This window comes from Zeus faber, assembly GCF_960531495.2.
Source record: "Zeus faber genome assembly, chromosome: 5".
In the NCBI taxonomy this organism is placed as follows: domain Eukaryota; kingdom Metazoa; phylum Chordata; class Actinopteri; order Zeiformes; family Zeidae; genus Zeus; species Zeus faber.
Genome location: NC_137192.1, coordinates 5,816,432 through 5,843,691, shown reverse-complemented (window position 1 = coordinate 5,843,691; position 27,260 = coordinate 5,816,432). Strand labels below are relative to the sequence as shown.

At 44.2% G+C, this 27,260-nt stretch overlaps 1 protein-coding gene across 1 annotated transcript in view; it reads left to right on the top strand.

Annotated features, from left to right (window-relative positions):
* The window catches only part of itpr1b (inositol 1,4,5-trisphosphate receptor, type 1b), a gene marked incomplete at its 5' end in the record, with an annotated part of 94,949 nt that extends 70,066 nt beyond the window's left edge, over positions 1 to 24,883 (top strand). Inside the window, 16 exons of the mRNA XM_080000045.1 lie at positions 1,272 to 1,472; positions 2,489 to 2,599; positions 2,992 to 3,087; positions 3,181 to 3,315; positions 3,702 to 3,809; positions 5,266 to 5,458; positions 7,950 to 8,072; positions 12,326 to 12,501; positions 14,557 to 14,721; positions 14,836 to 15,025; positions 15,150 to 15,242; positions 16,195 to 16,343; positions 16,511 to 16,676; positions 17,724 to 17,884; positions 22,704 to 22,865; positions 24,742 to 24,883. Coding sequence (XP_079856171.1) covers positions 1,272 to 1,472; positions 2,489 to 2,599; positions 2,992 to 3,087; positions 3,181 to 3,315; positions 3,702 to 3,809; positions 5,266 to 5,458; positions 7,950 to 8,072; positions 12,326 to 12,501; positions 14,557 to 14,721; positions 14,836 to 15,025; positions 15,150 to 15,242; positions 16,195 to 16,343; positions 16,511 to 16,676; positions 17,724 to 17,884; positions 22,704 to 22,865; positions 24,742 to 24,828 — 2,316 coding nt within the window. The 3' untranslated portion in view covers positions 24,829 to 24,883. The remainder of the gene's footprint in view (positions 1 to 1,271; positions 1,473 to 2,488; positions 2,600 to 2,991; positions 3,088 to 3,180; positions 3,316 to 3,701; positions 3,810 to 5,265; positions 5,459 to 7,949; positions 8,073 to 12,325; positions 12,502 to 14,556; positions 14,722 to 14,835; positions 15,026 to 15,149; positions 15,243 to 16,194; positions 16,344 to 16,510; positions 16,677 to 17,723; positions 17,885 to 22,703; positions 22,866 to 24,741) is intronic.
* Between the last annotated feature and the right edge of the window lie 2,377 nt (positions 24,884 to 27,260).

The following is a 27,260-nucleotide window of genomic DNA, read 5'->3' as shown; positions in this document are numbered from 1 at the left end:
TGTTGACAGAATGAAATGATTTTGGGAGAATTCCATTCACAACTCTCGTCCCCCCCAGCTCACACTGGTCTACACTATAAACCACACAACTTTCACCCTTCACAAACCACCCCTGCTTCACTTGATGGCGCGATGGCATTTCCAGACACACGTGGCAAATTTCCATCACCAGGCTTGTTGTTATACGGAAGTGAAACTGTGTTGGAAATCGCCAGTTTTTGTAGAACAGCTGTGATGCAACTGTTTCCATAAATGGCATGTCTTGGGTCTGGTTTCACTATGAGGGGGGTGATTAGTGTTTTCGGCCAGACAGACGGCCCAGACGGTGCACTTCCCCCTTACAGTAAATCTGTTTATGCCTGGCTGCCGGGGCCACGGCCTCATTAAAACACAGCTGACCGGTTCCATGAATCCCGTTGGCACGCCGGACCTGAGGCACGCCGGACCTAACCCGGCGTCGGTGGGTCGTATTGATTTACTTGCTCGCTGCAGAGCGGGGATAACCACTTCTATGTATGTGGAGACCCAGAACATCACCGGAGGCATTATTATTATTATTGTTAGGGGTCCGGCCTGCAGGGTGGTGGAGCCGGCTGCGGTGGTGGAGCGGGGAGCTTTATGACATCATCATCCAATTTGTTATGTAGTATCTGTAAAGGGTGTGGCTAAAATAAATTGAATAGAATCTATCCATCTATCTATCTATCTATCTATCTATCTATCTATCTATCTATCTATCTATCTATCTATCTATCTATCTATCTATCTATCTATCTATCTATATTTAAAAATTATATAGTTAATTATTATTAATTAAATTATTATTAATTATAGTTCATCAAATTATTTATTTATTTATTTATTATTATTATTATTATTATTATTATTATTATTATTATTATTGGCAAGAAATTATTATTATTATGGTGTAGATGTATTGTAATGTTGAAATACGATGTTTATAGTTAATTCAACATTTAACATTGTGTTTTTGTTGTCAAGGTATTGGGGCATTTAAATATGAAATGTAAAAAAACGAACAAAATAGATATAAATAGTGATGTGTTATGTGCTATAGATGACTCCCCATTCAAAGCACAAACATAATTACTTAAGTGAATAGACCTCTCTTGAAGTGAGTTTCCTATATAGATTAGAATTTCCTTCACTGTCTTTCGAGAAGGAAAGTAATTATTTAAAAACACTTCTTACGGCTCCTTGATTTTGTAGTTCCATATCTTTATATTAATCTCTCGGCTCGCCTTTTGCAGAATTTCCTGCGCAATCAGAACAACAAGAACAACTACAACCTGGTGTGCGAGACCCTCCAGTTCCTGGACTGTATCTGCGGCAGCACAACGGGGGGCCTGGGCCTCCTGGGTCTCTACATCAACGAGAAGAACGTGGGACTCATCAACCAGACTGTTGAGAGTCTGACTGAGTACTGCCAGGGGCCCTGCCACGAGAACCAGGTGATAGACACACACATACACATGCACACACACACAAGAACAATGTCTGCATGTCTCTCAATAGAATGCACAGTTAACATTATAGTGAACGTGGTGGAATTGGTCAGTCGGCCAATTGGGTCTTCGCGTGCTTACTGTACTTACCAGCCTGTGGCTCTGGTGAGGTTGCAGAAATGTTACAGAAACAGAGGAGCTCTGCAGTGTGCGTAACCTCAGCCTGCCCCGGGCACGCCCCATGCCCGTGTTTGTTCTGTCCCGAGTGGATTAACCTCGATTGGCCTCCGATAGCGAGGTCTGGTAGTTGATGGAGAGTGTGAAGCTCCCTCAACTGAGCTGGCTACACTGGCTTAGTGCGCAAGTCATAACAGAAAATAGGCTATTCTTATATTTTAGAATTATCTGTGCCCAAGACTAACAATTTATCAATTAATGTTGAATTAGCAACAGTTGTGTTGTAACTTAGAATGCAATATTTATTTTAATAAATGCATTAAAGTTGTTTTTGTTATTATTATTTTTATTATGGTTTGGGCTGGAACCCTACTGTTTTTGTTCCGATTTTTAAGTATTATTTTTCTCCTTGGCACTTTTCCAGCTGAAAAGTGACTGGCATACAACAACCGCGGTGCCACTTTAATATCTGAGCTGTCTATTTGCCCTGTGGCACACCAGAAATTATGATTTCATCGTAATCGTGATATGAACATATTAATAGAATGATCAAAACTAATAATTAATGATTCATTATTATAATAATAATATTAATGAATTGGTACTCATGATGTGTTACTGAATTACAAATATTTATTGTAAAATAGCGAATTAGTTATTTCTATCTATTTCACATGTAATTCTACGTAGTTTATTAAGCTGTGTAAACTGACATTCTACACTCATTTGAAATGTGAGCAAATGGAAAATGAAGCAGCTTTGCTATAACGTGCTCCTCATCCATCAGTTTATTCTTCTCTTAACGATCACTTTGATTTTTCTTCCCGTCCGCCCACCGTCCTCAGAACTGCATTGCCACACACGAGTGCAACGGCATTGACATCATCATTGCCCTCATCCTCAACGACATCAATCCTCTGGGCAAGAAGAGGATGGACCTGGTGCTGGAGCTCAAAGTGAGGTTTTACAGCTTGTAATACTGTCAGTGGCCAATAGAGGTGCAAGGATACACACATTCATATTGAACTGCTCTGTATGAGGCTCATTAGATTCACTCTATAAAGTGGACAAAATTAAGTATAGTTTTAACCGTGTGGTAAGTCCAACAAGCTAGCTAGTCTCTCATTGGATACAGCAGTAGCGACGACCCACCAGAGAAGTCCCTCCAACACCCACCACTTTGGTTTGGTCATGAGGGCGATGGCAAACAAGTAATGGATAGAAAATATACGGCATGTCATATCTGCTTCAGGCGGATGTTCTGGCAATACTGAGAACGTTCATTTGCCCCATTGTTTATGTTTAAAAAGTCTAAAAAGATTGTACTCTCCCCTGTCTCACCTCTTAGAATAACGCCTCCAAGCTCCTCCTGGCCATTATGGAAAGTCGCCACGACAGCGAAAACGCAGAGAGGATACTCTACAACATGAGGCCCAAAGAGCTGGTGTGGATCTGCATGGACATCGCAAAAAAAAAAAACGCCACAGTGACGTTGGGTTGAGCGCTTAGCTGACCTAGTGGTGGTGTATGCTTCCAGGTGGAGGTGATCAAGAAGGCCTATATGCAGGGCGAGATAGAGGTGGAGGCGCCGGAGGACGGAGAGGACGGGGAGGAGGAGCACTCCGCCTCCCCGCGGAACGTCGGCCACAACATCTACATCCTGGCACATCAAGTAAGCAAGCGCCCACAATGTGCACAGTGGGTTCTCTTTTTAGGTCTGTGGTATTTCCAACGTATCTCATATAGGCAATGTGTTATGTCAGAGACCTCTCTCTCTCTCTCCCTCCCTCTTTTTACCCCCGCTCTGCTGTGTAGCAGGGCGGCTCTGCAAACTATCTGGCTTAACAGCAATTATGGTTATGTAAGGCTCCAGTGTCCGATGCTTAGGGGCCGTGCAGCCTCGCGGGTAAATGAGCCGTGCATTTTTGAAAAGCCTCGACCCAACTCTATAATATTTGTAGGTGCTTGTAGGTGTGCTCATGCCGATCCTACTGATACTTCATGCTCGCGGTTGATGAAAGTATCAGGAGCTTCTGATTGGCTGGTTGTGTATTTCAGTTAGCCCGCCACAACAAGGAGCTCCAGGCCATGCTGAAGTCGGGGGGCACCTACGGAGAGGGTGACGAGGCCCTCGAATTCTACGCCAAGCACACTGCGCAGATTGAGGTCAGTCTGTTCGGGCCCCTGGACTGGGGCTCATGCCCCCTGAGCTTTTGGAAGTGCTTCAGACAGTTCCCTGGTCTCAGTGTACCAATTTATTTGTGTGTGTGTGTGTGTGTGTGTGTGTGTGTGTGCGTGTGCGTGTGCGTGTGTGTGTGTGTGTGTGTGTTGGGGGTCATTGCAGCCATTAACCGGTCGTGTATTTTATCACTTCCCTGTTGGGAGTATTGCATTGTGGTACTCAGTCCCCGGCCTGCTCCCGAGTCTTTCACGCTTCTCTCCGAATGGCAGGGGTGTTTGCACGTCCCATAGCATGCACTCCTGCCAGAGAAAGAATGCCATCAGGTGACACTTTAATGCCTAAATTGCTTTCAGTTCTTTGGCGTCCCCGCCTTTTGTTAGGTTATGGTAGCTTTAATCGTAATACCAGGAAACTGTCAGAACTCTCAGTATAAACAGGTTTGTCTAGTCTTCACAGGGTATTCCAATATGCCCTTTGTGTACATAGACTAGAGGGTGTTAAATAGAAGTACCAGTGACCTCCCCAGAGGAAGGCTGTATATTACATGCCAAAACTGTCATCAAGGTATTTAAAGCTAAGTGGAGGTTTCATAGAACTTAACTCTATGTTCCTTATCTGGATATTAGTTCATATATTGCCACTCATTACTTTACAAACGGCTATCGTACTTGCTCGCTAGGTGTTCTGTGAACATTTTTAAATTCCACTTCCTAAAAACAAGAAAAAAAATTGAAATTAGCTCCTGTGATGCAAGACCAAAATTGCAAGACTGCACTACTTCATTTCATTCATCAGTTCCAGTCAGTATAGCGACTTCAGCAGAACAAGTCTGGCTGAGCGCGAGGACTTTTTCTAGTGAAGAAAAGTTCGACTTGTTTTTGAGATTCGATTCTTTACGAGTCAGTTGGTGAAAAAAATAGTTGTTTGACTCTTTGTTCGTTCATATTAGTTGGCGGAACGCATGGTGAGCGAGGGCGTTTTTTTCTGAACGAGAGTCAAAAGAGTCGGTTGGCTCTGAGTTTCAAATCAAACTCCATCGCAGGTGCTCACTGTAAACCTATCACATTCAATATGAAGTATGCCAAATACCTAGACCTTGTTTGCCTTGGACTTTAATTTAGTCAATTATTTTCAGTTTGTGGGGTCAAAGATTCACTCGCTCGCCTACTCTTTTACCGGAGTGACTCACTAGTCATTTAAAAGATTTGTTCTCTACAAATGAAACGTTTGCGAGTATTCCATCGCTATCTACAGTATTAGTAGGTTAACAGGATAGTGATGTGCGTTGGGATTATTTCATTGTGAAAAGTGTGCCATGGAAGAAAAGAGGTTGGGGAACACTGGTATGACCCGTATCGAGGGAGAGAACATTCTCCCTGGTCTGTAAACACCAGAGGCATGAACCCTTGCTGAAACCCGCGACTGTTGCGCTTTGTCCAGATTGTGCGGCTGGATCGCACCATGGAGCAGATCGTTTTCCCCGTGCCCAACATCTGCGAGTTCCTCACGCAGGAGTCCAAGCTCCGCGTCTACTACACCACCGAGCGCGACGAGCAGGGCAGCAAGATCAACGACTTCTTCCTGCGCTCGGAGGACCTCTTCAATGAGATGAATTGGCAGAAGAAGCTGCGAGGTACTCAAGAGGCCACCGGTAACGCAAACACCGTCCCATGTGCGTCCCAATTCCTTCAACCTTTCTTATCCTCGTACAGTATTGGCCCGGATTTACACGCCCTTCTCCTGGCGATCCCCAGCCAAGGCCCACCCAGGAACCCCACCCCCACCCCCACACCCCACGTGCTCATTTTCGGCCATATTGGACTAAATACCAATTGATGTGGGCTGAATTACTTTTGTTGGTGTTTAGTGGGAAAGAATAAGGGAAAACTGTCTTAAAAGAGTTTTTGACACACTTGCTGTACACTCTGACACCCTGAACCTTGGAGGGATGGCAGAAGGGGGTGTGTAAACCTGGATGAACAAGATATTCATGTACGTATATGTAAGTAAGAACAGGCATGTGTGTGTGTGTGTGTGTGTGTGTGTGTGTGTGTGTGTGTGGGGGGGGGGGGTGTAGGGTGCCCCAGCACCTGCACCTGCCTATTTTCCTCCTGCCTCCAAATAATACAAATTAAAACAGTGGGAAGGGGAAACATAACACGTGCATAACGGGGGGGAACACAGATTGCCCCAGATTGAGAGGTAAAATGGCTAGAACCGGGGCTGGGTTAGGGTTAGGGGTTGTGCCTTTTCTTTTTTTTCTTTTTTTTGAGCACCTGCCCTTCTTAACATCTCTGCACGGGCCTGAGTATGTCTATAGCATGAGATGAATAAGATGCATGTTGTATCAGATTAATTATGTCTCAAAGTTGGAATGGCATGAAACCAGTAATATGCGAGTGTCGTAGCGTCTCACTAATATGTGTCACTTCACTTAATTTACGTGATGAAGTGATGAACTTGAGGGATCCATTTTTTTCTTTTTTTTTTATGCTGGGGGCCTTTACGTTTTACCCCACACAATAGGCATAATGGAACACAATAGGCGTGCCCCCCCGAGCAGACCACATGCTGATCAACATGATGACGGTGCCGACTACCAAGGCCATGCTTTGTCTGGACGGAGAGCGGTGCAGATAGAGCAGCTGTGCGCTGCTCTGAGACACCCACCCACCCCCCCTTCTGGCTTTAAAGGGGGTAATCCTCCCTGCCTTTGTCCATAGCGCTACCCTGCTGGAGAAACCAAAGAATGTCGGAGTTGACGGGGCGGTCTGGTGTCACGCCCAAGAAGAAGTTCAAATAGCAGACACGCACATTCCAACGCAACGTGATGTGTTACAATTGAGTGTGTTTTGGCACTGATCCAACCGTCATAACTAGAGTAATTTTGACTTGAGTTTTCTCAGAAATATGAACCCCCCCCCCGCACCCAAATAAACGACTAATAGAAAAGTTCTTCTTGACTGAACTTCACGCAAATCAGCTGTTGGGGGAACGATAGTGACCTGGAGCTATTCTCAGAAAAGGATAACAGGAATACATTAATTATGAGCAAAAATAGCGTTAGATAGCTTGTGATCAGTCCTGTTCGTCTGAAACGGAGAGGAATGTTTTTTCGACAATTAGGCAAAGACCCTCTCTTCTTTTGAACTTTGAACTTTGAATGGTTCATAACCCCTTGAACAACTTGTCAGCTGTGCCAAAAACTACCGTCCATTTTGGAAAACAAGAAAGAACAGCCTTCACGGTCAGAGGTCGGCAAACCGTCAAGGTGGGCTGGAAGGCTGCTCGCTCCACCTCAGGGTCTGAGTTTACATACCAACTGACAGCCGACGTGGATGTCTCTGGGTGCTCCGGCATACAGTACTTCATTGTTATTTCTCTTTTTGGAAGTGTCTATTAAGGTCTCGCTCATAGCTGAGTCACTCGGCACAGCAGGAGAGGCTTGAAAGTGTTGCCATGAATGCGGCGACCTTTGTGGCTGAAGCTGTAGTTCTGCTTTTTTTTTTTTAAACAAAACAAAACAAAAAAACAAATGGGCCCCAAAATAGCATCCGTCATGACAATGATCTCCTGACCAGTCTCAATGTGAGCTGTGTATCAGTGTATGTGTATTATATTGACGTGAAGCAATTAGTTCACCTCTGAAGGCCTCCACAGATGATTTTGTCCGTCTTTCGGCAGCGCCGGACAAAGTCTTTCCTCCATGGTAGTTGTCTTTCAGCTAATCACACAGTACAACAGCAACTGGTCTCAACTCACACACTCTGATGACACACAAGGCTGATAATCAACATTTGACCTATTTCATGAAAGTTGCACATTTGTGTGGAGGCCTTCGCTCAGTGACTGAGAGGTTAACTCATTAAGGGATGTCGTGTGTTGGCTTTGTGTCCTCAAGTAGGTGAAGATCTTTATCTTTTAATTTTTTTCCTCAAATGACTCTACTTCCCTTTCCAGTGAAGAACTCTTGGCCGCCATGCTTTGGCGCTCTGCGGCAGGAGGAATCGTGTTGGACATTGAAGGCCCAAGGTTCCCCTCCATATTGTTGTTGTGGTAGTAGAGTGACCCCGCCGTTGTCTCTCTCTCTCTTGCTCTCTCCATCCCTCCCTCTCTCTCTCCAGCTCAGCCAATCCTATACTGGTGCTCCAGGAACATGTCCTTCTGGAGCAGCATCTCCTTCAACCTGGCTGTGCTCATGAACCTGCTGGTGGCTTTCTTCTACCCTCTGGAGGGGGTCCGCAGAGGTGAGGACACCTCAACTCTTGCTTTGTCTATCTATCTATCCATCTATCCATGTATCTAGTATGTACAGTATGCTCCTATCCATCTATCATCTATCCATCTATCAATCTATCTATCTATGTACAGTATCTATCTATGTATCTATGTATCTATCTATCTATCTATCTGTCTATCTGTCTGTCTGTCTGTCTGTCTGTCTGTCATCTATCTATCTATCGGTCTGTCGGTCGGTCGGTCTGTCTGCAGTATCTGTCTGTTTGTCTGTCTATCTATCTATCATCTATCTATCTGTCGGTCGGTCGGTCGGTCGGTCGGTCTGTCTGCAGTGTCTGTCTGTCTGTCTGTCTGTCTGTCTGTCTGTCTGTCTGTCTGTCTGTCTGTCTGTCTGTCTGTCTATCTATCTATCTATCTATCTATCTATCTGTCTTAAATTATATTATTTGGTCAATGTTCAGGTCAAGTGGCCAGTGATGGTTTATCTCTTTCCTTCTTTCTTTCTCTCTCCTTTTTTCTCAGTCCCCCTCACACACACACCTCCCTCTCTCTCTCTATGTGCCCTGTGGTTAAGACTGTGAGTGTGACAGTTGCAAAACAGGAAATGGGAGTGTGTGGCACAAACAGGGACTTTTAAGACCAAAAACAGTGGTAGGAAGTGCACGTGAGGGGGGGGGGGGGGGGCGTAGCATTACTGTACATTACTGTATGTGAGCTCAACACTCAGGAAAGCATAATAAGAGCTGAAATGTGGGTCACTGCTGCTAAGCTGCCTACCCCCCCCCCCCCATGAGTCTTGTGATTTCACCCTTGCTGTTCCAGTCAGTTGACAAACTTCTGCTTATTTTCCTCTGGTGATTACTTGGCCCAAAGCCCGACTGCACAGCTTTACTTTTGTTGGTAGTTCTCTCCTGCAGCAGATTGGAAGAAGGACAAAAAAGAGGGGGGGTTGTGCTGCTTACTCAGTGACTAAGCAGCGAGTGGAATGTTACCTTGTGGTTGAAGTGTGACACCGTCCACACACACGCAAGGCACAAAAACACCGGGTGCTTTTTTTTTTTTTTTTTTTTACCCCTCCTCCTTCTCCTTCCTGAAAGGAGAACTCTTAAGACAGCGGTCTGAACTGAACCCTAACACTCAACCCCTTATGAAGAGCTCAGGGAGTCTGACCGTAACAGTAATGGCATTTGTTTCCTTTGTCGGCGTTTTGGGTGGAAGAAGGTGCAGGGCTGCACCCAATCCACGGTGGACTGGTTCGGATTTTGCATTCGGGGATTCACGAATGAGATTCGCGTCCTGACCGGCTTATTGATATGTCTCTCCAAGCGTTACGGCAGCCATAGCTATAAGTTATCTGTCTTTGTGATCAAACTAATTAGCTGTTTGTGTGTTTGTGTGTGTGTGTTGGGGCTTCCGTGACCTCGTAAGACCTGGAAACAGAACACTGTTGCGCTGCTTGACTGCAGTGTTTGGAGGAAAACATGAAAGGGGACACTCGCCTGATAACAAGAGCCGTGATACAAAGGCACTTACGTGACTCGCTCCCAGCACTTACATAATCTCCGGTGCCCCGTCCCTTAAGTCTCCAGACCCGGTGTGTTCTACACTGTTCTTAGGAAAAGCCTGTAAAAATGAAGTTTACCATAAGAAAGTTCAACTGCAGTTTAAATTCCTAAAAAATGAAAAAAACAGCATGGCATAAAATAGTATACAATCAAAACCCCTTGCTTTAAGTCTAAATAAATTACCTCAGATACGTTTAACCCTGGTGAAAAGAAAAGATGAGACCCCAACCTGAGGCAACAAAGCCTTCTCTGTAGAATTTGTCTTTTCTCTTCCAGTCCTAACCTCCATCTTGTGATTCAGTGTGACCCTAACTCCTGGGGGTCACTCAGGTCCCGTAATATGCGCCAAGATTTACAGCTTTGGGTTAGAGTAAATCCTGCTGATGATAGGTCACAAGACGGCACAGATTGCCTCAGCGGTATGACTCTCATGGTTCATTGGATGTTAAAGAAGCCCCCCCCTCCCCCCCGCAACAAAAAAAAGGCAGGAGCGAGTGATACCATTTCTGCCATGTGAGGGATGTTTTTCAAAATTCCCTGTTAATGCACCGACTTTACATAAAGTTTCATTTTATTTCTTTTGTTTTTTCAGCTGTCTCAGTTCTCCTTGAGGCCATTATTTGTGGTGACGGTCAAAGCCAAGACCGTTAAAGCTTCCATTGTTTCCCCCGGGCAGAGTCACAAAGTGAAGACACACATTGTGACTGGCATAAACTTTCAATTGTTCTGTCTCGGGTCAAGCGGTTCAGTTCCTTTTGTGTGAACTTCCTTGGAGCTTCATGGGGTACCGAAAAAATAAAAAAATTTAAAAAAGGCAGTCGTTGCTAAAAATAAAAGTTTATTTGGTCAGCAGCAGTTTCAGGAGAGATTAGCGGTATATTCCAGAATGTGATGTAGGCCATTTATTATGTAAATATGAAACCAATCAAAAAATCTATACAGAATTGACTACACACACACACACACACACACACACACACACACACACACACACACACACACACACACACACACACACACACACACACACGCACACATAAATACACTCGCAAATCAATCTTGGTTTGCCTGCCTGAGCGCAGACGTTTGTTGTTTAATGTTTAATCCTGCCGCCTGTAAACCTGAGACGAACCAGCGCTGGGTGTGAACTTTTAACCGCAGTGCGTCAGGCACTTCAGGAAAGTTGGCCAATGAGATGTTTATTTAGCATTTATAAATGTTTCTCTCGTGGCAAACTGTGCAAGCATAATGGTGCAAATTCACCCATAAAATCAGCTTAAACATTATTCTACAAGGTGCATTGCTCATTCACGTGGCTGCACCTCTTCACATTATTCCCCTGTGATGGTTTCGCCGCTGCTGGGAATCTTGCCAGGCAATCAGCCCGGATGTGCAGATATCCAACAGGATTCCAGGCGGTATGCCGCTGAGGCTAGGGCTACCGGACAGGTCCCAGCCAGACAGATTGCTCCCCAGAGCGCGGTGTTTGCGGGTCTGGGTTGTTGGCCTCAACCAGCTGCGTTTCAGAGTGAAGACCTGCTGGAATGTGACCATGCAAACAATAGCAGTAGACGGTACAACTAGGTCAGTGTGTGCGCTGTCTGCCGCTGCACACAAATTAATCACAAAAGTATAAAGAACTGATGGCTGTGTAGTCGACCATAAGACTTTCATATAAGTTAGGCCTTTGGTCTTATGGCTAATTTAACATTGTGTTATTGTGATGGAGTTAAAGCATTGGAATTATGTGAGGCAAATAATCTTGAAAAATTGGTGTTGCCATATCTGGCTTTTCAGCCAAACCCAAGAGACCAAACAGGCCTTTTGATCCGCCGACTTTATGGAAAGCTGTTAGAAATCATTCCTGGTGATTTCAGCCAGAGCCAAGAGTATTTTTAGCCAGCTGGGGTTATGTAACGTGTACTGGTCATATGATCACTACCCACGGAGAGGCAGGGAGGGATAAGAAGAGCGATGAGGCGATCAAAGTCTCGTCCATGGTGTCCCACAGCAGAGAAAACACTAACTGGCCCAATTCCAGACTCACACACAGGTGCGTACCCACAGAGAAAGGCAGAGAATTGAACTCTGTAACCTTGACATGGGGCCGGTACTTATCAAGTTGGCACAAGTTAAACTCATGATATTGCTTCACTGCGCTGAAATGGTTTATATGTCACACTTGAAATGATGTAAAATGATTTGTAATTCATATCAACATGGGTGAAGTTCTAGGACAGTTTTGTATCATCAGTGCGAACTTTGACGTATCACAGGAGGGGAAATTGGTCAAATATATAGCATATACTAAAAGGTATATCGTCCTAATTTTTCTGTTAACAATGTGATGCCCTGAAATGCAACACCTCTTTACCACTGAAACACGACTTTACTGCCCTGACTACTGGGACAATAGCATCAATGAAGACAGAGAAACAGGATTGTGACTGGATAATAAAGTGCATATAGAAATAACAACAATGAACTGTGGGGGATTTCAATATCAATACACAGGTACATAACATTACAGCATCTTGATAATTGAAGATATAGATCATACATACATATATATATATATATATATATATATATATATATATACATAGACCTTCATAGACATATTGTAGATCTTCTGCATACTAGGCTTCTTATTTTTAGGTGTACTGTCTTTTTCTCTTGTACTTCCCGGTACTCAGGTATCCTGGAGCCCCACTTGTCGGCCCTGCTGTGGACAGCCATGCTGGTGTCCTTAGCTATCGTCATCGTCTTACCTCAGCCCCACGGCATCCGAGCCCTCATAGCGTCCACCATCCTTCGGCTGATCTTCTCTGTGGGGCTGGAGCCCACCCTACTCTTGCTCGGGGCATTCAATGTGAGTCCTTGAGAGCAGGCCAATGTCGAAAGCTAGGTGCAAGGTCAAAGCATCGGGGGCTAGTGTTAAGGTTTTGTCACAAACGTGGAACATGGACCTCAATTTCTGGTTCAGTGTCATAGTAGCATGTGGTCATCTACTGAGATTCCACACCACTGTGGTAGGCTGCAGTTAACCAAACATTAACACTGAAGCGCATCTGACAATAACTTGCAAACCTGACCTCGGTATTTCACCAAAGTCTGATTTAGACAGTTAAGAGAAGAACATTCTTTATTATTCATCACAAAGCACAAGACATGCACCCATGTGGCAACGGCAACCGCCACACACACACACACACACACATGCTACAAATGGTGGCCGGTGAAACTTGTTCTCTGCTTTCAACCCATCCTGGCTTGTCCTTCCTCTGGGGGGCAGCCAGGATCAGTGGGCAGTATACAGCGATGCGCCCGGCAACCCCAAATATCCATCGCTGGTCAGACGTCGATCTTTCTGCATGTCTTTTGTGGGGTCCTAACCGCTTTTTTTTCCCCCACATATAAATGATATTAATGGTCCTTTCATTATTATTATTATTTTTTTTTTAACCTATGCTGTCAGCATGCTGGGCATACAACAGAGTATTTGGATGCCATTGCATCTAATACAGAGTTAGTCTGCCAGTGGAGTTCAAGTTGCAACCTGCAATGCAACTCATTATTAATTCTTAAATCATCAAGAACTGCTGCAATAACTCTGTCCTGTGGACGACCTGTAGGATGACAAGAGCACAGTTTTTTGTTATATAGAACCACCACCAATCCCCCTCTTTGGAGAACTATTTTACCATGTTTGGGTCTATAAACAACTGATCACTACTCCAAGAGGGGGAGATTCACCACAGGTGAGACAATTAAACATTCATTCCATGTACATGGAAAAACACAAGCATAGAAACAAACAACAAAATGTACACAGAAAAACAAACATCGGAGGACTAGATGTATCGAAAAAAAACAGAGTTAATTAAGTCCAGGAAAACTGGAACAGCAATTCGGCACGTGGCCTCTTCCTGTCAAAGTCATGGCAGTAAATGAGGAAGAAAAGGAGAGGTGTAACCAGAAGGGTGTTGGGTTGTGTTCAAAGCAGGTGTTAGCAGTGTGTGTGCGCGGCTGTGATGAGACCGCGTGCATGTGTGTGTGTGTGTGTGTGTGTGTGTGTGTGTCCACTGGTGAGTGTACAGGACTTAGCCTAATTGGTTCTAGTGTATAAGGTCCGTGTTATGTCATGGCGCCTCCAAGCAGCGGAAAAGGCCCCAAAGCCACCCCAGAGTCCCGCAGCCATACAGACACCCCACCACCGCAGGCAGGAAAGCCCGAGCACCCTGCCCTGCAGCCACAGAAGACCCCCCGGCCCCCAGAGAATCCGCAAGCCCGCCGAGCAACCCCCACCTCTGGCCCCGAGGAGCATAACCCAGTCCCAGGGAGCGCAAGGAGACCCCGCACTCCTGAGGCGCACACATACAACCCACCCCCATGAGCAGGCACAAGACACTGTCGCAGGCACAGAACCTGGGCCGCAGGCGCCAGGCATGGACTGCAGGACCAGACCCAGGCCCCGTGCCAACAGACAGACACCCTCCCCGAACTGCCCTCCCCGCAGGCGAGCCGGCAGGACCACATGCCCTCCTGTGCCCTGCAAAACAGTGAGACCCGCCCCACCACAGCCGACCAGACGCCCCACTTGGCCATGAGCCCCAAGCACCCATCCACATAGCCGAGTGTGCTCGTGCAGGGCACCCGGACGTAAGACCCCACCCCCCGTCGATGCCAACAGTTGGCCAGATGTTATATGGAGGAAACCCCATGTGAGCATGGGGAGAACATGCAAACTCCACACAGAAAGGCCCCTAATCGGGAGATAACCAACCAGAACACAGTTTCTATAGCGCCCAAGAACCCAGGACCTTCTTATTGTGAGGCAGCAGTGCAAGCACTGTTGCCACCGTGCCCACACCCATGTTATACACAACGCTTGATTTCAAATGTTTATCGCAATGGTTTCCTTTAGGTGTGTAACAAAGTCATCTTCCTGATGAGCTTTGTGGGGAATCGGGGCACCTTCACCAGGGGGTACAAGGCCATGATCATGGACGTGGAGTTCCTCTACCACCTCCTCTATCTGATCATCTGTAGCTTCGGGGTCTTTGTTCACGTCTTTTTCTACAGTCTGCTGGTGAGCACACGCAGCCACAACAAACACACTCAAAGCCTCAATTCAACACACACTGTTTTTACTGCCACTACAAACTACGCTTAACCTCCGCTTCTGCCTCCCTGTACGTGGTAGCTCTTTGACCTCGTATACCGAGAAGAGACCTTGCTGAACGTGATAAAAAGCGTGACTCGAAACGGGCGCTCAATTGTCCTGACAGCCGTGTTGGCCCTCATCCTGGTCTACCTCTTCTCTATCGTGGGCTACATCTTCTTCAAAGACGACTTCATCCTGGCAGTTGACCGGATACCAAATAAAACACTAGGTGAGTTCGAAACCTCAGCCTGTATGCTCAACTTCAGTAGAAAATCATGAACATAAGTCACTTTGCCTTGACTTTGCATTAAATGGCGTTTCCCTCTGATGTGTATTGTGTTTGTCGTGGGCAGAGCATGGAGCCAGCATGGTTGGAGAGTTCCTCTCAGGAGGAGTGTGTCAAAAAGAAAACGGAGAGAACTGCTCCGCTGAGACTTTGATGGACGGTATGTAGCCGAGAGAGTTTGTGTGTGTGTGTGTGTGTGTGTGTGTGTGTGTGTGTGTGTGTGTGTGTGTGTGTGTGTGTGTGTGTGTGTGTGTGTGTGTGTGTGTGTGTGTGTGTGTGTGTGTGTGTGTGTGTGTGTGTGTGTGTGCGCGCAAAATTCAAAGCAGGGGTTCAAAGGATACCTTTGAATCCGCATGCTGGTGCACGCCCATGTCGAAAGATTTCCCATGCGTGGATATGTGAGCTTGTGTGAGGCTCTTTGCTTCGAGCCGGTGGCTGCGAGCTGAGCATCTACAAGATTAGGCCTGGTTTGGTTGGGGCATGGGGGGCAGCAAAGGGCAGCTAAACTCCCTGTGCTTCTCGGAGGATGAAGGCTAATTCCCGAGGGGCCCCAGGGTGCAAAGGTTGGGGGTTAATAACTGTCAGGCTCGGGATGGGGTCAAACAGGTCCACTGCGGGGACATGGAGGGGGTTTCTGACCGCAACCTGCGGGTTCAAGCAAACCAAATTACCTCGACAAGGAAACACTAATCAACGGTGAGTCCATGCACTTCTTTGATATGATCAGCCACCCTTGTCAGGTGCTCAAGCCCGTCTGGGGCCTGACCTCTCTTAGGCTTCCTTATCCATCACGACCAGGCTCGCCACTTATGCAGGTCTGCTGTCTTGTTTGTAAGGAATACCTTGAGAAAAACTCCAAACTGGCGACTGGGTGTGGGTATGCTAATAAATAAGTTGTCTCACATGACTTTGAGTTTTTGATTAATGGTAAAACCAAGCCATTTCTTGTAATTCTGGGGCCCCGGTATAAATTCTTAGTACCCCTTTACTTTAACCGTATTTTTGGAATATACTGTAGCTGACAGAGTGAGGTTGTGTATGTGTTCAGTGTTTTGTAAGGCAGGTCAGTGTCAAATGTCTGTGACGGCTAACATCTTGCTATACACGAACAGCGGTCCTTGCCCCCCAGCCATCAGCGGTCGTGATTGAGGACAAGGAGCGATCGTGTGACTCCTTGCTCATGTGCATTGTCACTGTCTTGAGCCACGGCCTGAGGAGCGGTGGAGGTGTTGGGGATGTCCTGAGGAAGCCATCCAAGGAGGTACACATAGCGATGCCGCCGCAAAAAACAGACAAAGATTTTTTCAAACATCCCTCATTCATTCCTCATCAAACCTCTTACTTCCAAAGTAGTAATTTACAATGGGATTTTGCTGTATCATAGCCCATTGGTTATGGCCCTCTATTTCTTGCACCTATCTCTTCCAGGAACCCTTGTTTGCGGCCAGAGTGATCTACGACCTGCTCTTCTTCTTCATGGTCATCATTATCGTCCTCAACCTTATCTTTGGTGTCATCATCGATACATTTGCCGACCTGAGGAGTGAGAAGCAAAAAAAGGAAGAGGTCCTTAAGACAACATGTTTCATTTGCGGTATGTGGCCCGATTCATTGGAAGATTGGAGCTGCTGTATTACTCAATATGGTCAAGTCAGAGTCACTTTCGGAGAAGTGGGTTTACTGTAGCCTCAACTTGATTAAGCTCCTGGGTAGACTTCTGTATCTTTGAATGGAGAGTAATTTCTAGCTCAAATATCACATGTGTTGTTTACAATTAATTGAAAGAAATTAGTGGAAAAAATATATATACACAAAATATATGTGTTGGGGTCATTCCAACCCTGGGTTAATGTTAAAGTCTGTAACCTGCCTAATGACCTCAATAGCATTTCCTTCTCCCTCCCATTTAATGTGTGTGATACTCTTTGACTTTTCACTGCTTGAATAAATCCATAATAATAAATGTTCGAGACAAGTGACCGGGTCAAACCAGGCCACCAATATGTGGCGCTGCACGGCACTCTGGACCGGGCCTACAGCACAGGGATTGGGTATGTCTGGTGATTGGGGGATGGGGGTGGGTGCAGAAGATGAAGAAAAGTGAAGAGGTGCTCTGGCTTTTTACAACAAAAAGAAAGGGATTGGTTCTTGGTTTGATTCTTCTGGGTAATACAAGCACGTACGCCTCCTCTTCCCCGAATGGCTGATTAGTCATGGCTGCTGCTGTGGAGGAGGAGGAGGAGGAGCACTTCTTCCTCCTGACGTGCGGAGCTTGACCACGTTAGACAGAGCACAGAGAATCTCCTCCCTCAATCAAACACAAGTGTCAGTTCTTGTCGTTGTCGATTTTCTGTCTAGAATATCTGTGGATGGCAGATATTGGGATCACAGTTTTACATTTTCTTTCTGGTGGAAGTCACTTTTAACTGTCCCAACTCCTCATGATCCTACACGTTTTTCAGCCATTCTGACTCAGGTCTTAACAGTTGGTAAACAAATGGACAGTTTATTCAGGATATTAGGGGGTATTATTTAAACTGCAATATATATATATATATACACACATTTTTCTTGTGCATTTGTTTTTCACACCATTTAACCAATTGGGGGAAAACTAGATCTTGTGTTTTTCTCCCCCTAGGCCTGGAGAGAGACAAGTTCGACAACAAGACGGTGACCTTTGAGGAGCACATCAAAGTGGAGCACAACATGTGGCACTACCTGTTCTTCATCGTCCTGGTGAAGGTGAAGGACTCAACTGAGTACACAGGCCCTGAGAGCTACGTGGCCGAGATGATCAGGGTGAGGATGCTGTCCTTCTGCCCCCCGACCAACACCTTCAGAACTATGAGACATTAAGACGCTGGGTTATTAGAAGTTATAAAAAGTAGAGTCGAGTTCTTCACATAGATTGAAGAAATATCCTTGCTTTCATCAACTCCTCGATTCTCCTGTTTATCATGGAAAATGCAGCCAAGTCACGTTCTGTTCTCAGGACTTACTGCAGATACATACTGCTGGATTCTTTGTTGAATAAATATCCAATGCGGAATCACTTTGAAACTATTTTGTCAGGCACAATAACTGGCTGACTTTTGCGGACGTTCACCGGAACGCCAGAACAACGGCCGAGGAGCTTTTGGTGCTTTGCCAATCCATGTATAGCAGCTAGAGGGGAGTCGATTACTTTGGCTGCTGCCTCGCTTCGTAATATACTTGGCAGTGACTCTCGTCCTCTTCTGACCCGGAGAGCTGGTGTTTAAATTATGTAATCTCTGGCTCCGTGACCTTGAATCCTGCCAAAGTATTATCACATTCGTGAGCTTTGTGAATGGAGCATTAACCTCAGACGTAGCCCTGCCATTGGCATGGTATAGGTTAATCCCCCATAGCAGCAAAACCTAACCTTAATCATTCAATACACACACACTCACCCACTCTCTCCCTCTCAAACACCGTCTGACAAACAAACTATTTAATGTTAAAGACCATGCACTAGTCTCACCACACCAATTGCCTAATAAGGGCCAGACCAGCAGATAGCCACATGACGGCTGTTGACCTGTGTGGGAACCCCCCACCCACGCCTGCTATCCAGGGCTTAGCTGCACAGCTCTGTGAACCTGTTAACCCCAGTTTATTAGGCCAAAGGAACCATGACAGTATGGCAAGGCGAATATCTTCATCTCAATTGTCAACACTTATAGTCCTCACCACATGCTCATCTACAAGACTTACTGTCCATGTTCCTTGAAATAGGTTATGAATCTCACCTACAGTAAATCAACCACCCTAAACCTAAGTTTAACCTATAAAGTCTTGCCTGTGGTCTTTTATCACAGGCTTAGTAGTTTTCACTTACAGACATTTGGAAAACCGCTATAACACTGCAACAGGTTAGTTTTGGAATGTAGCCTCAGCAATATGCAGTCCCTACATAAAGCTCTTGAGTGCCTCAGGAAAGCCCTTGCTCGTAAAGCGGTTGCTGTCTCTGGTGCCTGACGTAGTTTCGCTACGTAGCTTAAAACCCTGTCTGCGGCAAGCTTCTTGTAGGTCTTGTCAGAAATCACCTGATTTGAGATTGAAATGACCCCACCCACCCCAGCCATCAAACAAACACAAACCCTGTGGCCGGCAGGTTTAAAGTAATCCCAGGCATGAGTATCCAGAGAGTAAAATGTCCTCAGTGACCCATCGGCTGACCCACTTTAGCCAATTCAATTTTCAAAAAGATTCCAGTTCTGCACAAACCTTGTGTTGACAAATACCAAGTTATAACACTGTCTAAGATTATAGAATTATGTTTAAATGAAGTATTACTTAATGTTGCTGATAATGAGATACAAATGTTAGAAATTGAAACCAGTCAAGTCCCCTTTACTAAAAATCCAACTTCACGTAATAGCATGAAAAGGGAAAGCTGATTCACAGCACCCTAATCTATCATAATAGCATCATTAAGTTATAGCGGCCACACACCAAGTTTTTTGGCTTGGGAGCTATTACAAGTAAATTGTGTTATGGGTCACCATTACCAATTTAGGGCCACATGTCATACAAATTTGTTTTTTTTCCCATAACAACCAGTACTTTCTAGACAGTGGCTGACAATTCAATTGCATATTTGGGACTATTTCAGAAATAGTTTTTTGATGAGTGACCAACTCCAGCTCTTTGCCAGTGCCTTGGTCAGGGGCACCGACAGAGGTATTAACCCCTAACATACATGTCTTAGATGCTGGGAGGAAACTGGAGCACAGCCACACAAACACAGGGAGAACATGCAAACTCCACACAAGGATTCAACCCAGGACCTTCTTGCTGTGAGGCAACAGTGCTGATCACTGAGCCACCATGTCGAAGTTTAAGTGTTAAAATGGGCCACAGGTAAATCTTAGCTCAGTGCAAGCATACTGCTGGAAGCATTGGTTAGGATTTCTGGGACACGTTTTCTAATGTCTGCGTTTGTTTTTCTCTCTTTTGTGGTTTTTCCGAAACATACGTATGACAGGCATGTTTGTTTTATCAGCCACCTCAACATCTTGTGTGAACGATGTAAATTCACCTGTTGTGGGACTTATAAAGGTTTATCTTATCTTATCTTATCTTGTCAAACAAATTGGTGACTTTGCCAAAGAAGGAGGGGTCCTTTCAGCTCAGTTCTTTCGCCATTATTAGTAGCCAGTTGAGTGGAACAAGGTTGTGTGTGTATGTAGTATCCAACCCTTACTCTTTGAAGATAAACAAAAAACTTCCCCAGTGGTTGTCCCAATAGATGTGTTAAACTTCTCAATGTTTTTGTATGGGTCGATACTGAGTTTCTCTGGAAGAAGCCACAGGACAGAGCCGGGGGTGTCAACCAAGACTACTACAACAATGACTCAGCCTGACGTCAATGGCAGAGACAAGTCAAAACCATAACTGGATGCAGGCTCATTATTGCAGTTTTTTTTTGTTTTTTTTGGTTTTGTTTTGTTTTGGTATGCTACATTTGCGAGGTTGTAATAGGTGGTAAACTCTCTACTACCAGCTTGTCACATGGCTGTGACACTGCTGCTGCATTGTGGAACCGCAGCACATCCTGTTTCTCTGTCACAGCCTGTCACGGTTTTAATAATGAAAAATTGCACTTCCGTCATTTCCATCAAGCCAAGGTGAGGCAAGAGTCCCGAGTCGTGACAACGTCCCCCGGCTTACTGGAAGTGGTTTCCATTGTAAACACTGGAGGAAGCTGCAGAGGCCAGTGACAAAAGCAAGCACGAGCGGCTGTGGTCAGAAGCCTTGCGTGCAAAACTTGCCTTTGTCTCCATCATCTCATCTAACCAGCAAACGCTGTGTTAAAAGAATTTCGTTTGAATTGGGGAAGAATATGGGTACAATTTCTAAATAAAAAAATGTCTCGATACGATCGCTACAAGAAGAGGCTTGACTCAATTCTAACTCTCAGATTAGCAGCACAGCGTAGACTAGGATATTGTCGTTGTGTCGGTCTGATAGAATATAAAAAAAATATCACAATTAACCAGAAGTGAGCAAATGCCGAGCTCAGTTTGATGACAGTTGTTTGACGTGTGAGAATAGCTCTGCGCATTCTTGGTGTGTTTTGCATTCAGGAAGTGGAACTTGCAAACAGCCGTCTCCACTCTCCTGCTTTCAGAATGAGTGTGGCCTCGCTCACTAGATTAGTTAGCGGCCTGACGTCTGACCCAGAACGGGTTTGCGGGTGAGCCGTGGCCCTGCGTCTTGCATTCAACCACCAAAACCCAGGGACTTTTCTTTTCTCGCGTGTCTGTCAGCAGCGGGAAGGCAGGTACAACGCCTCACCTCCCCCCACCCCCGCCCCCGCCCTGTTCACCCCGCTGTCCGGGTTTGATGATGGATGTGCTCATGCCTTCACACCTGCAAGTGAGAGTGCATGACAGTAACGGCTCCTGGGGAAATATGCGTGTGTATTGATGTGAAGGGGTTCAAGACGGCTGCGTTGACACGGTCGCGGCTGATTTAAAGGCGAGTTCATAAAGTGCTGCTTAACGTCGGTGTGTGGTGACCCAGTCCTGCACAAGAAGGAGGGAGGGTGGGGGGGTGGGGGTGCCACCACTAGGGCCCGCGGCTGCAAGCCTGTTGGAGCACAACAACCCACTGCAGGCTCCGGGATCACTCATTCTTTTGAGTGGAGAACAAAACCGAACTCAATGAACACACGCAAACCGTATGTGTACACGGATATGTATAAATTGGAGTGGTTTTGTCACTGCTCGAATAGCTTTACATGCTTGCATTATGAAAACGTTTTATAGCAATTTCTTACGTCATTCCATTCTTCAGTTACCCTTCAGTCACCCACTGTGGGCCAAATCTCTTACAAACCTTGGCCATAACCAGACCGAAACAAATAGATTCTGGCATCACGTTGTGTTTTTACTACCGCATGTGGGGGACCTTTTTCAACACTGTAGAAATGTGCATATAGAAGTGGGCCAAAAATGATGTTTGGTTTGAACGCTGACAAATTGATTGTTCTTTAGGTTAATTGATTCGTTTCACAGGATAATCAGTTACAATGATGTGTTATTTGAATGTGTTCTTTGTGAACGCATGCTACGCACACGATCTTGTCTTCAAAGCAAATCAGCTTATGCAATACGCTGGGGCAGTACAACGATAGTTTTCCATGGATAAAGATCAAAAATATTATTAAATTGTGGTATTATGGAGGCTCAGAGGTTGGCAGTGTCTAGGGGCCAGATCTGGCCCGCGGGGCCGCTGGTCTGGTTCTCCATCTGAGCCGACGAGTCTCCATAGGTTCCTCTTGGGTAACAGAGGTGCATTAGGGCTATATGCCCCTCACTCCCATGTGATTTTGGAACGTCCCAGAGACTAGCCTGATTTCATTGTCCACCAAATAATAAACAGGCTTTTCATGTTATCAAATTGAATTTGTCATGCCAAAACAACATCCACGAAATTCCATTCCATGTATCCAAGTTACATGAAAGAAGCAGATGAAGATACAGCTCACTCATTCATCTAATTGTAGACAATAATAAGTTTGATTTAGAAATTGAGCCACCCATTGATCATAATCTTTACATTTTGTTTTTTTCAATTCTGTTTGACACAGGAACACAATCTTGACTGGTTTCCACGAATGAGGGCCATGTCCCTGGTAAGCAGCGACGCAGATGGCGAGCAGAACGAGATCAGAAATCTGCAGGAGAAGCTGGAGTCCACCATGAAACTGGTGTCCAACCTCTCAGGCCAGCTGACCGAGCTCAAAGAACAGGTTGGTCAAACTAAACACAGCTCAATGTGATTCAATTCAAATTAGATTAAAATAAAATTATCAGGAGAAGAACTTTTTCATGGCAAAGATATCAAATGATGTTGCAATTGGTGCTATAGGCAAATTTGGCAACATAAGTCAAAAAGTCTGAGAGCTAGAAAGATATCAAAATAAATAATATCACAGTAATTGCACGTATGGATTTCAGTCTGAGGAATCTGCTCACTGATAGTCTTGTGTGGGTTCTAGATGCAGGGTGCTTAAATTAATGCCGGAAGGTGCGTAAAGATGAACTCCTCATGGGGGAGCTTACGGGTTGTACTCCTTCCACAGCTTGAGGGAACTCGGTGGGAGGTTGAAATCCTAATGGTAGCCCAAAACATGAAGTGTCTCGGAAAATTTGTGTTGAATTGTGGGGGCTACAGATCTAAATAGCAAACAAGCTCCATGGCCTTTTCAACGCAGTGCTTACTAAAAGCAGACGACTGTGAGTCATAGGTCACGGCATGGCCCATAAGGCTTTAAAACCATATTATTTATTTATTTATTTTTTTGTGTGCGTCATCGGACAAGGACCCCATATTGAGTTTGCGTGCGCTGCGCCGGGAACCTGTTGTAAGTCTCTTGTCGTTGTTTTATTTGTTTGATCCTATGTCCTTGTTTTTTGTCAAAGAGTTTTCTCTGAACCCGGTCGTTCAGAGAATTTCCTCGAAATAAATATTATGCAAGTTATTGGAAGTAAAGAACAAAAACATAAAATAAAACCAGGATTTTAGGGTTGTTGAGCTACACAAATTTAAATGAAAACCATTTGAATCCTTTCAACTTCTACCTTTTTTTTAATTTACATGTCGATTATCAGTGTTACTGAGTGTATTTAAATGTTTAAAAAAGGTGGCTAAGCTGTAATTTCCACCTTTACACTTATCTTTGAGTCAGGCTGTGTTTAAACTGTTTTAGATTTCAGTAAAAAAAAAAGGATTGCAAAAACAGCCTCTAAAGGATTTTCGCTTTTCGGCATCTGGCCAAGGTTGCAGTCCACTATTTCTAGTAGGCAGAGCGATGGAACTGACCTTAGTGTTGAAGTGAGAAGTATCAAGGAGGAAGCGGAGGATGAGGAGACATTTTGACCCAGACAGGAGGAAACGATGCCGTGACGGGACACTGCAATGAACATTGCAATGTTCCGCTTAATTGGGCGTGCGATGTCGACCAAGGACACCTCTAAGTTAAACACAAAATGCCACCGTTAAGTTTGTGTTTAGCCAATTCGTACCTTGTTTTTATTTTTATTTTTTGTTTTCCCATCTGTTTCCATGGCAATGTCTGCATTTCTTGCTCAGCATTGGGGCAAGGGTGAGGGTTGAAAGCACAAGTTGAATTTGTCCCGATCAATGAGTCATAGTGAAATGCAGAATGTCACTCAGATGCCCCTCTTTTACTCACCACACTTTCATCTCACTTCAGATATCAACCATTTTGTCGTGGCTGAGATGCGAAAGGCACCTCCAGAAAATTGCAATAGCAAACAGGAAAAAAAAAAAATCCCCACCTCGTTCCTGTCGTCACGCGGGTTGACTTCTGTGTTATGGCTGCCATTCGCTATGCCGAAATTGTCTCGCGCCGAGTTTCAATTTTAGTAGTTTGTTTACAGCTTCTGCCGTTCTGGAGAAGGGCGGGGACGACAGGATTTCAGATGACATTTATTGGTACGCGGGCTCTGCGGGGCCAGCGCTGTAGACTTTATACTTGAAACAAAGCGCGATGGGGACAGACAACGGCACAACTTTCTTGATTTTATCAAGGGAGGGGGGTCGAGTGCGAGAGCGAGATTGACGGGAAACCTGTGTTCTTCCCTCGTGTGTGTTCTCCTCAGATGACGGAGCAGAGGAAGCAGAAGCAGCGGATTGGCCTGCTGGGGCACCCGCAGCACATGAACATCAACCCCCAGCAGCCTGCGTAGCCGCGGGGACGGTGCTTGAAGCGCTCTGCCACCGAGGCCCCGCACCACGTATTAACCGTAGCCACTACTGGGTGTGAGTGGCGTATAATGCTAGTGAACACTGTTAACATAGGTAGTCACAACGTATTTATGTCCTCTACCCTAATGCAGTTATTACGCCAAACATGTAACCCATGCAGATGTATCTTTTTTTTTGATGACGAGATGAATTGGATGTTTTCAATACATGGCCTTTACTGAATGAACTTGAATCTCAACAGAACTGACTGGACAGAAAGATTTAGCCATATATATACACACACATATGTATGTATGTATGTATGTGTGTGTGTGTGTGTGTGTGTGTGTGTGTGTGTGTGTGTGTGTGTGTGTGTGTGTGTGTGTGTGTGTGTGTGTGTGTGTGTGTGTGTGTGTGTGTGTGTGTGTTATGCGTATGTATATGTGTGTGTGTGTGTGTGTGTGTGTGTGTGTGTGTGTATATATATATATATATATATGTGTGTATATATGTATATATATATGTATCTTTATGCATATGTATATGTGTGTATATACATACATACATACATACATACATACATACATACATACATACATACATACATACATATATGTGTGTATGCATATATATATATGCATATGCATACAATATTCTAACAATATGACAAGCAGTATTTCATGTCTTATTTTTCTATGTCGTGCAATATCCAAACTTATGCAAGGTTAATGCACTTAAGTTCAAAACCCCACATGATATCTGACAGTGTGAGTTAGCTATTTCCATTTGCACTGGGTTTTGATTTGGCATTTTGGTAACATAGGACTTTTGTCTGATTTCTCATTCATTATATCTCAGTCAGGACATATAGAAATGATAGATTAATATGCCGGCCTTTGTAATTCTCCATGTTTTTGTTTGATTGCTTGTTTGTCAAGTTATTTAATCTCCTCTGTTTGAATCGCTACCGAAAGGCACTTGAGATAGCATATTGTGTGAGAATTACATTTACATATTCGGTACTTACACAGTTGAATGTTAAATCTAACATTTAGGCAATTGCTCTTTTATTTATCCCACTATCCTCCTGAGCAAAAATATTTTTTTGCTCAGGAATTGTACTTACCACATTATTATTATTATTATTATTATTATTATTATTATTATTATTATTATACTGGCATTAACATATCTTCAAAGATGTGTCTTGCATTAAGGTCAATTTGTTCCATCTGTGCCTTTTTTGTTTTTTATTTATTTTGTCACTATAATACAGATTTCTTTGCTCATTTGCATAGCGGCTGTCTTATTGTGTACAAATGTGTTCCTTACCTGTATTCTAAATGGAGTCCTTTCCACAGCGGGGTCAACACAGGCCTAGCTCATAACACCTATTCAGGGTCTGTTTGATTGATAAGCATGCTGCACAGATGTGAAAACATGTGGAATGGAACAGACCCCTATTTCAAGTTGTGAGCTACACCTATCGTAACACCTCTGTGGAAAAGTTGGCCATTTTCTTTTTTGTGGGGGGGGGGGGGGGAGATTATAAGTGTACTTAGAGGTGTTTGCTTCTACCATTGCTTTTTGTATATTGTTAAAGATACATTTCCAGATGTATCATGAAATGATGACATTGATAATTGAACATTTAATTATTGAGCACTGCAAATTTGTATATTAAAGTATTAAAGTAGAATTATTTATTAAAATGGATGTAAGTAGCCTTTACTTCCTGTGTTGATTTTTTTTTGTGTGTGTGTGTGTGTGTGTGTGTGTGTGGGTGTGGGTGTGGGTGGGGTCACACAACACACAAATTGTTGTTGTTTTCAAATAAATGCTGTAAATATGTAAGATAATTTAGAAGGTTAAATGTTAAATACTGGGGCATATTGATTACTACCTGTGACACATAATACAATATATAGATAATAATATGAAATCAAGCTTTGTCAAAATTATTATTGGCTCTGGAGCCCGAATTTATATTTATTTGTCAAATTTGCTGAAAGGTTTGAGTTTAATCGTTTGTAAGTCAGAGAAGCTTTTTTGTCAAATGGGGAAAATTTAGTCTGAGTAAAAATATTCTCTTCTACAAAATATATGTATGTAAATGACTGCTTTTCTAAATAATATATATTGCATGAATGGTGATTAAGTATGCTGTAATATCTAGCTTCAGATGGCTACTTGTTTGTCTTTAAAAGTTTAACAGATCCTATCAAAGGCATAACTCACACTTTCTTTGAAAGTTAACCCTCTGCTCTTCTCGGCAAAGCCAGGCCAGTTTATATTGCACGTTTCATCCACAGGGACAATTCAATTGCTTTACGTAAGATGTAAAAGCGATTATGTAAAAGCAAAGAAGAATGAAAATATAGAAATAAAAATCTAAAAACAGATCAAAATAAAAAAAGTTAATTTGGTTTATTGC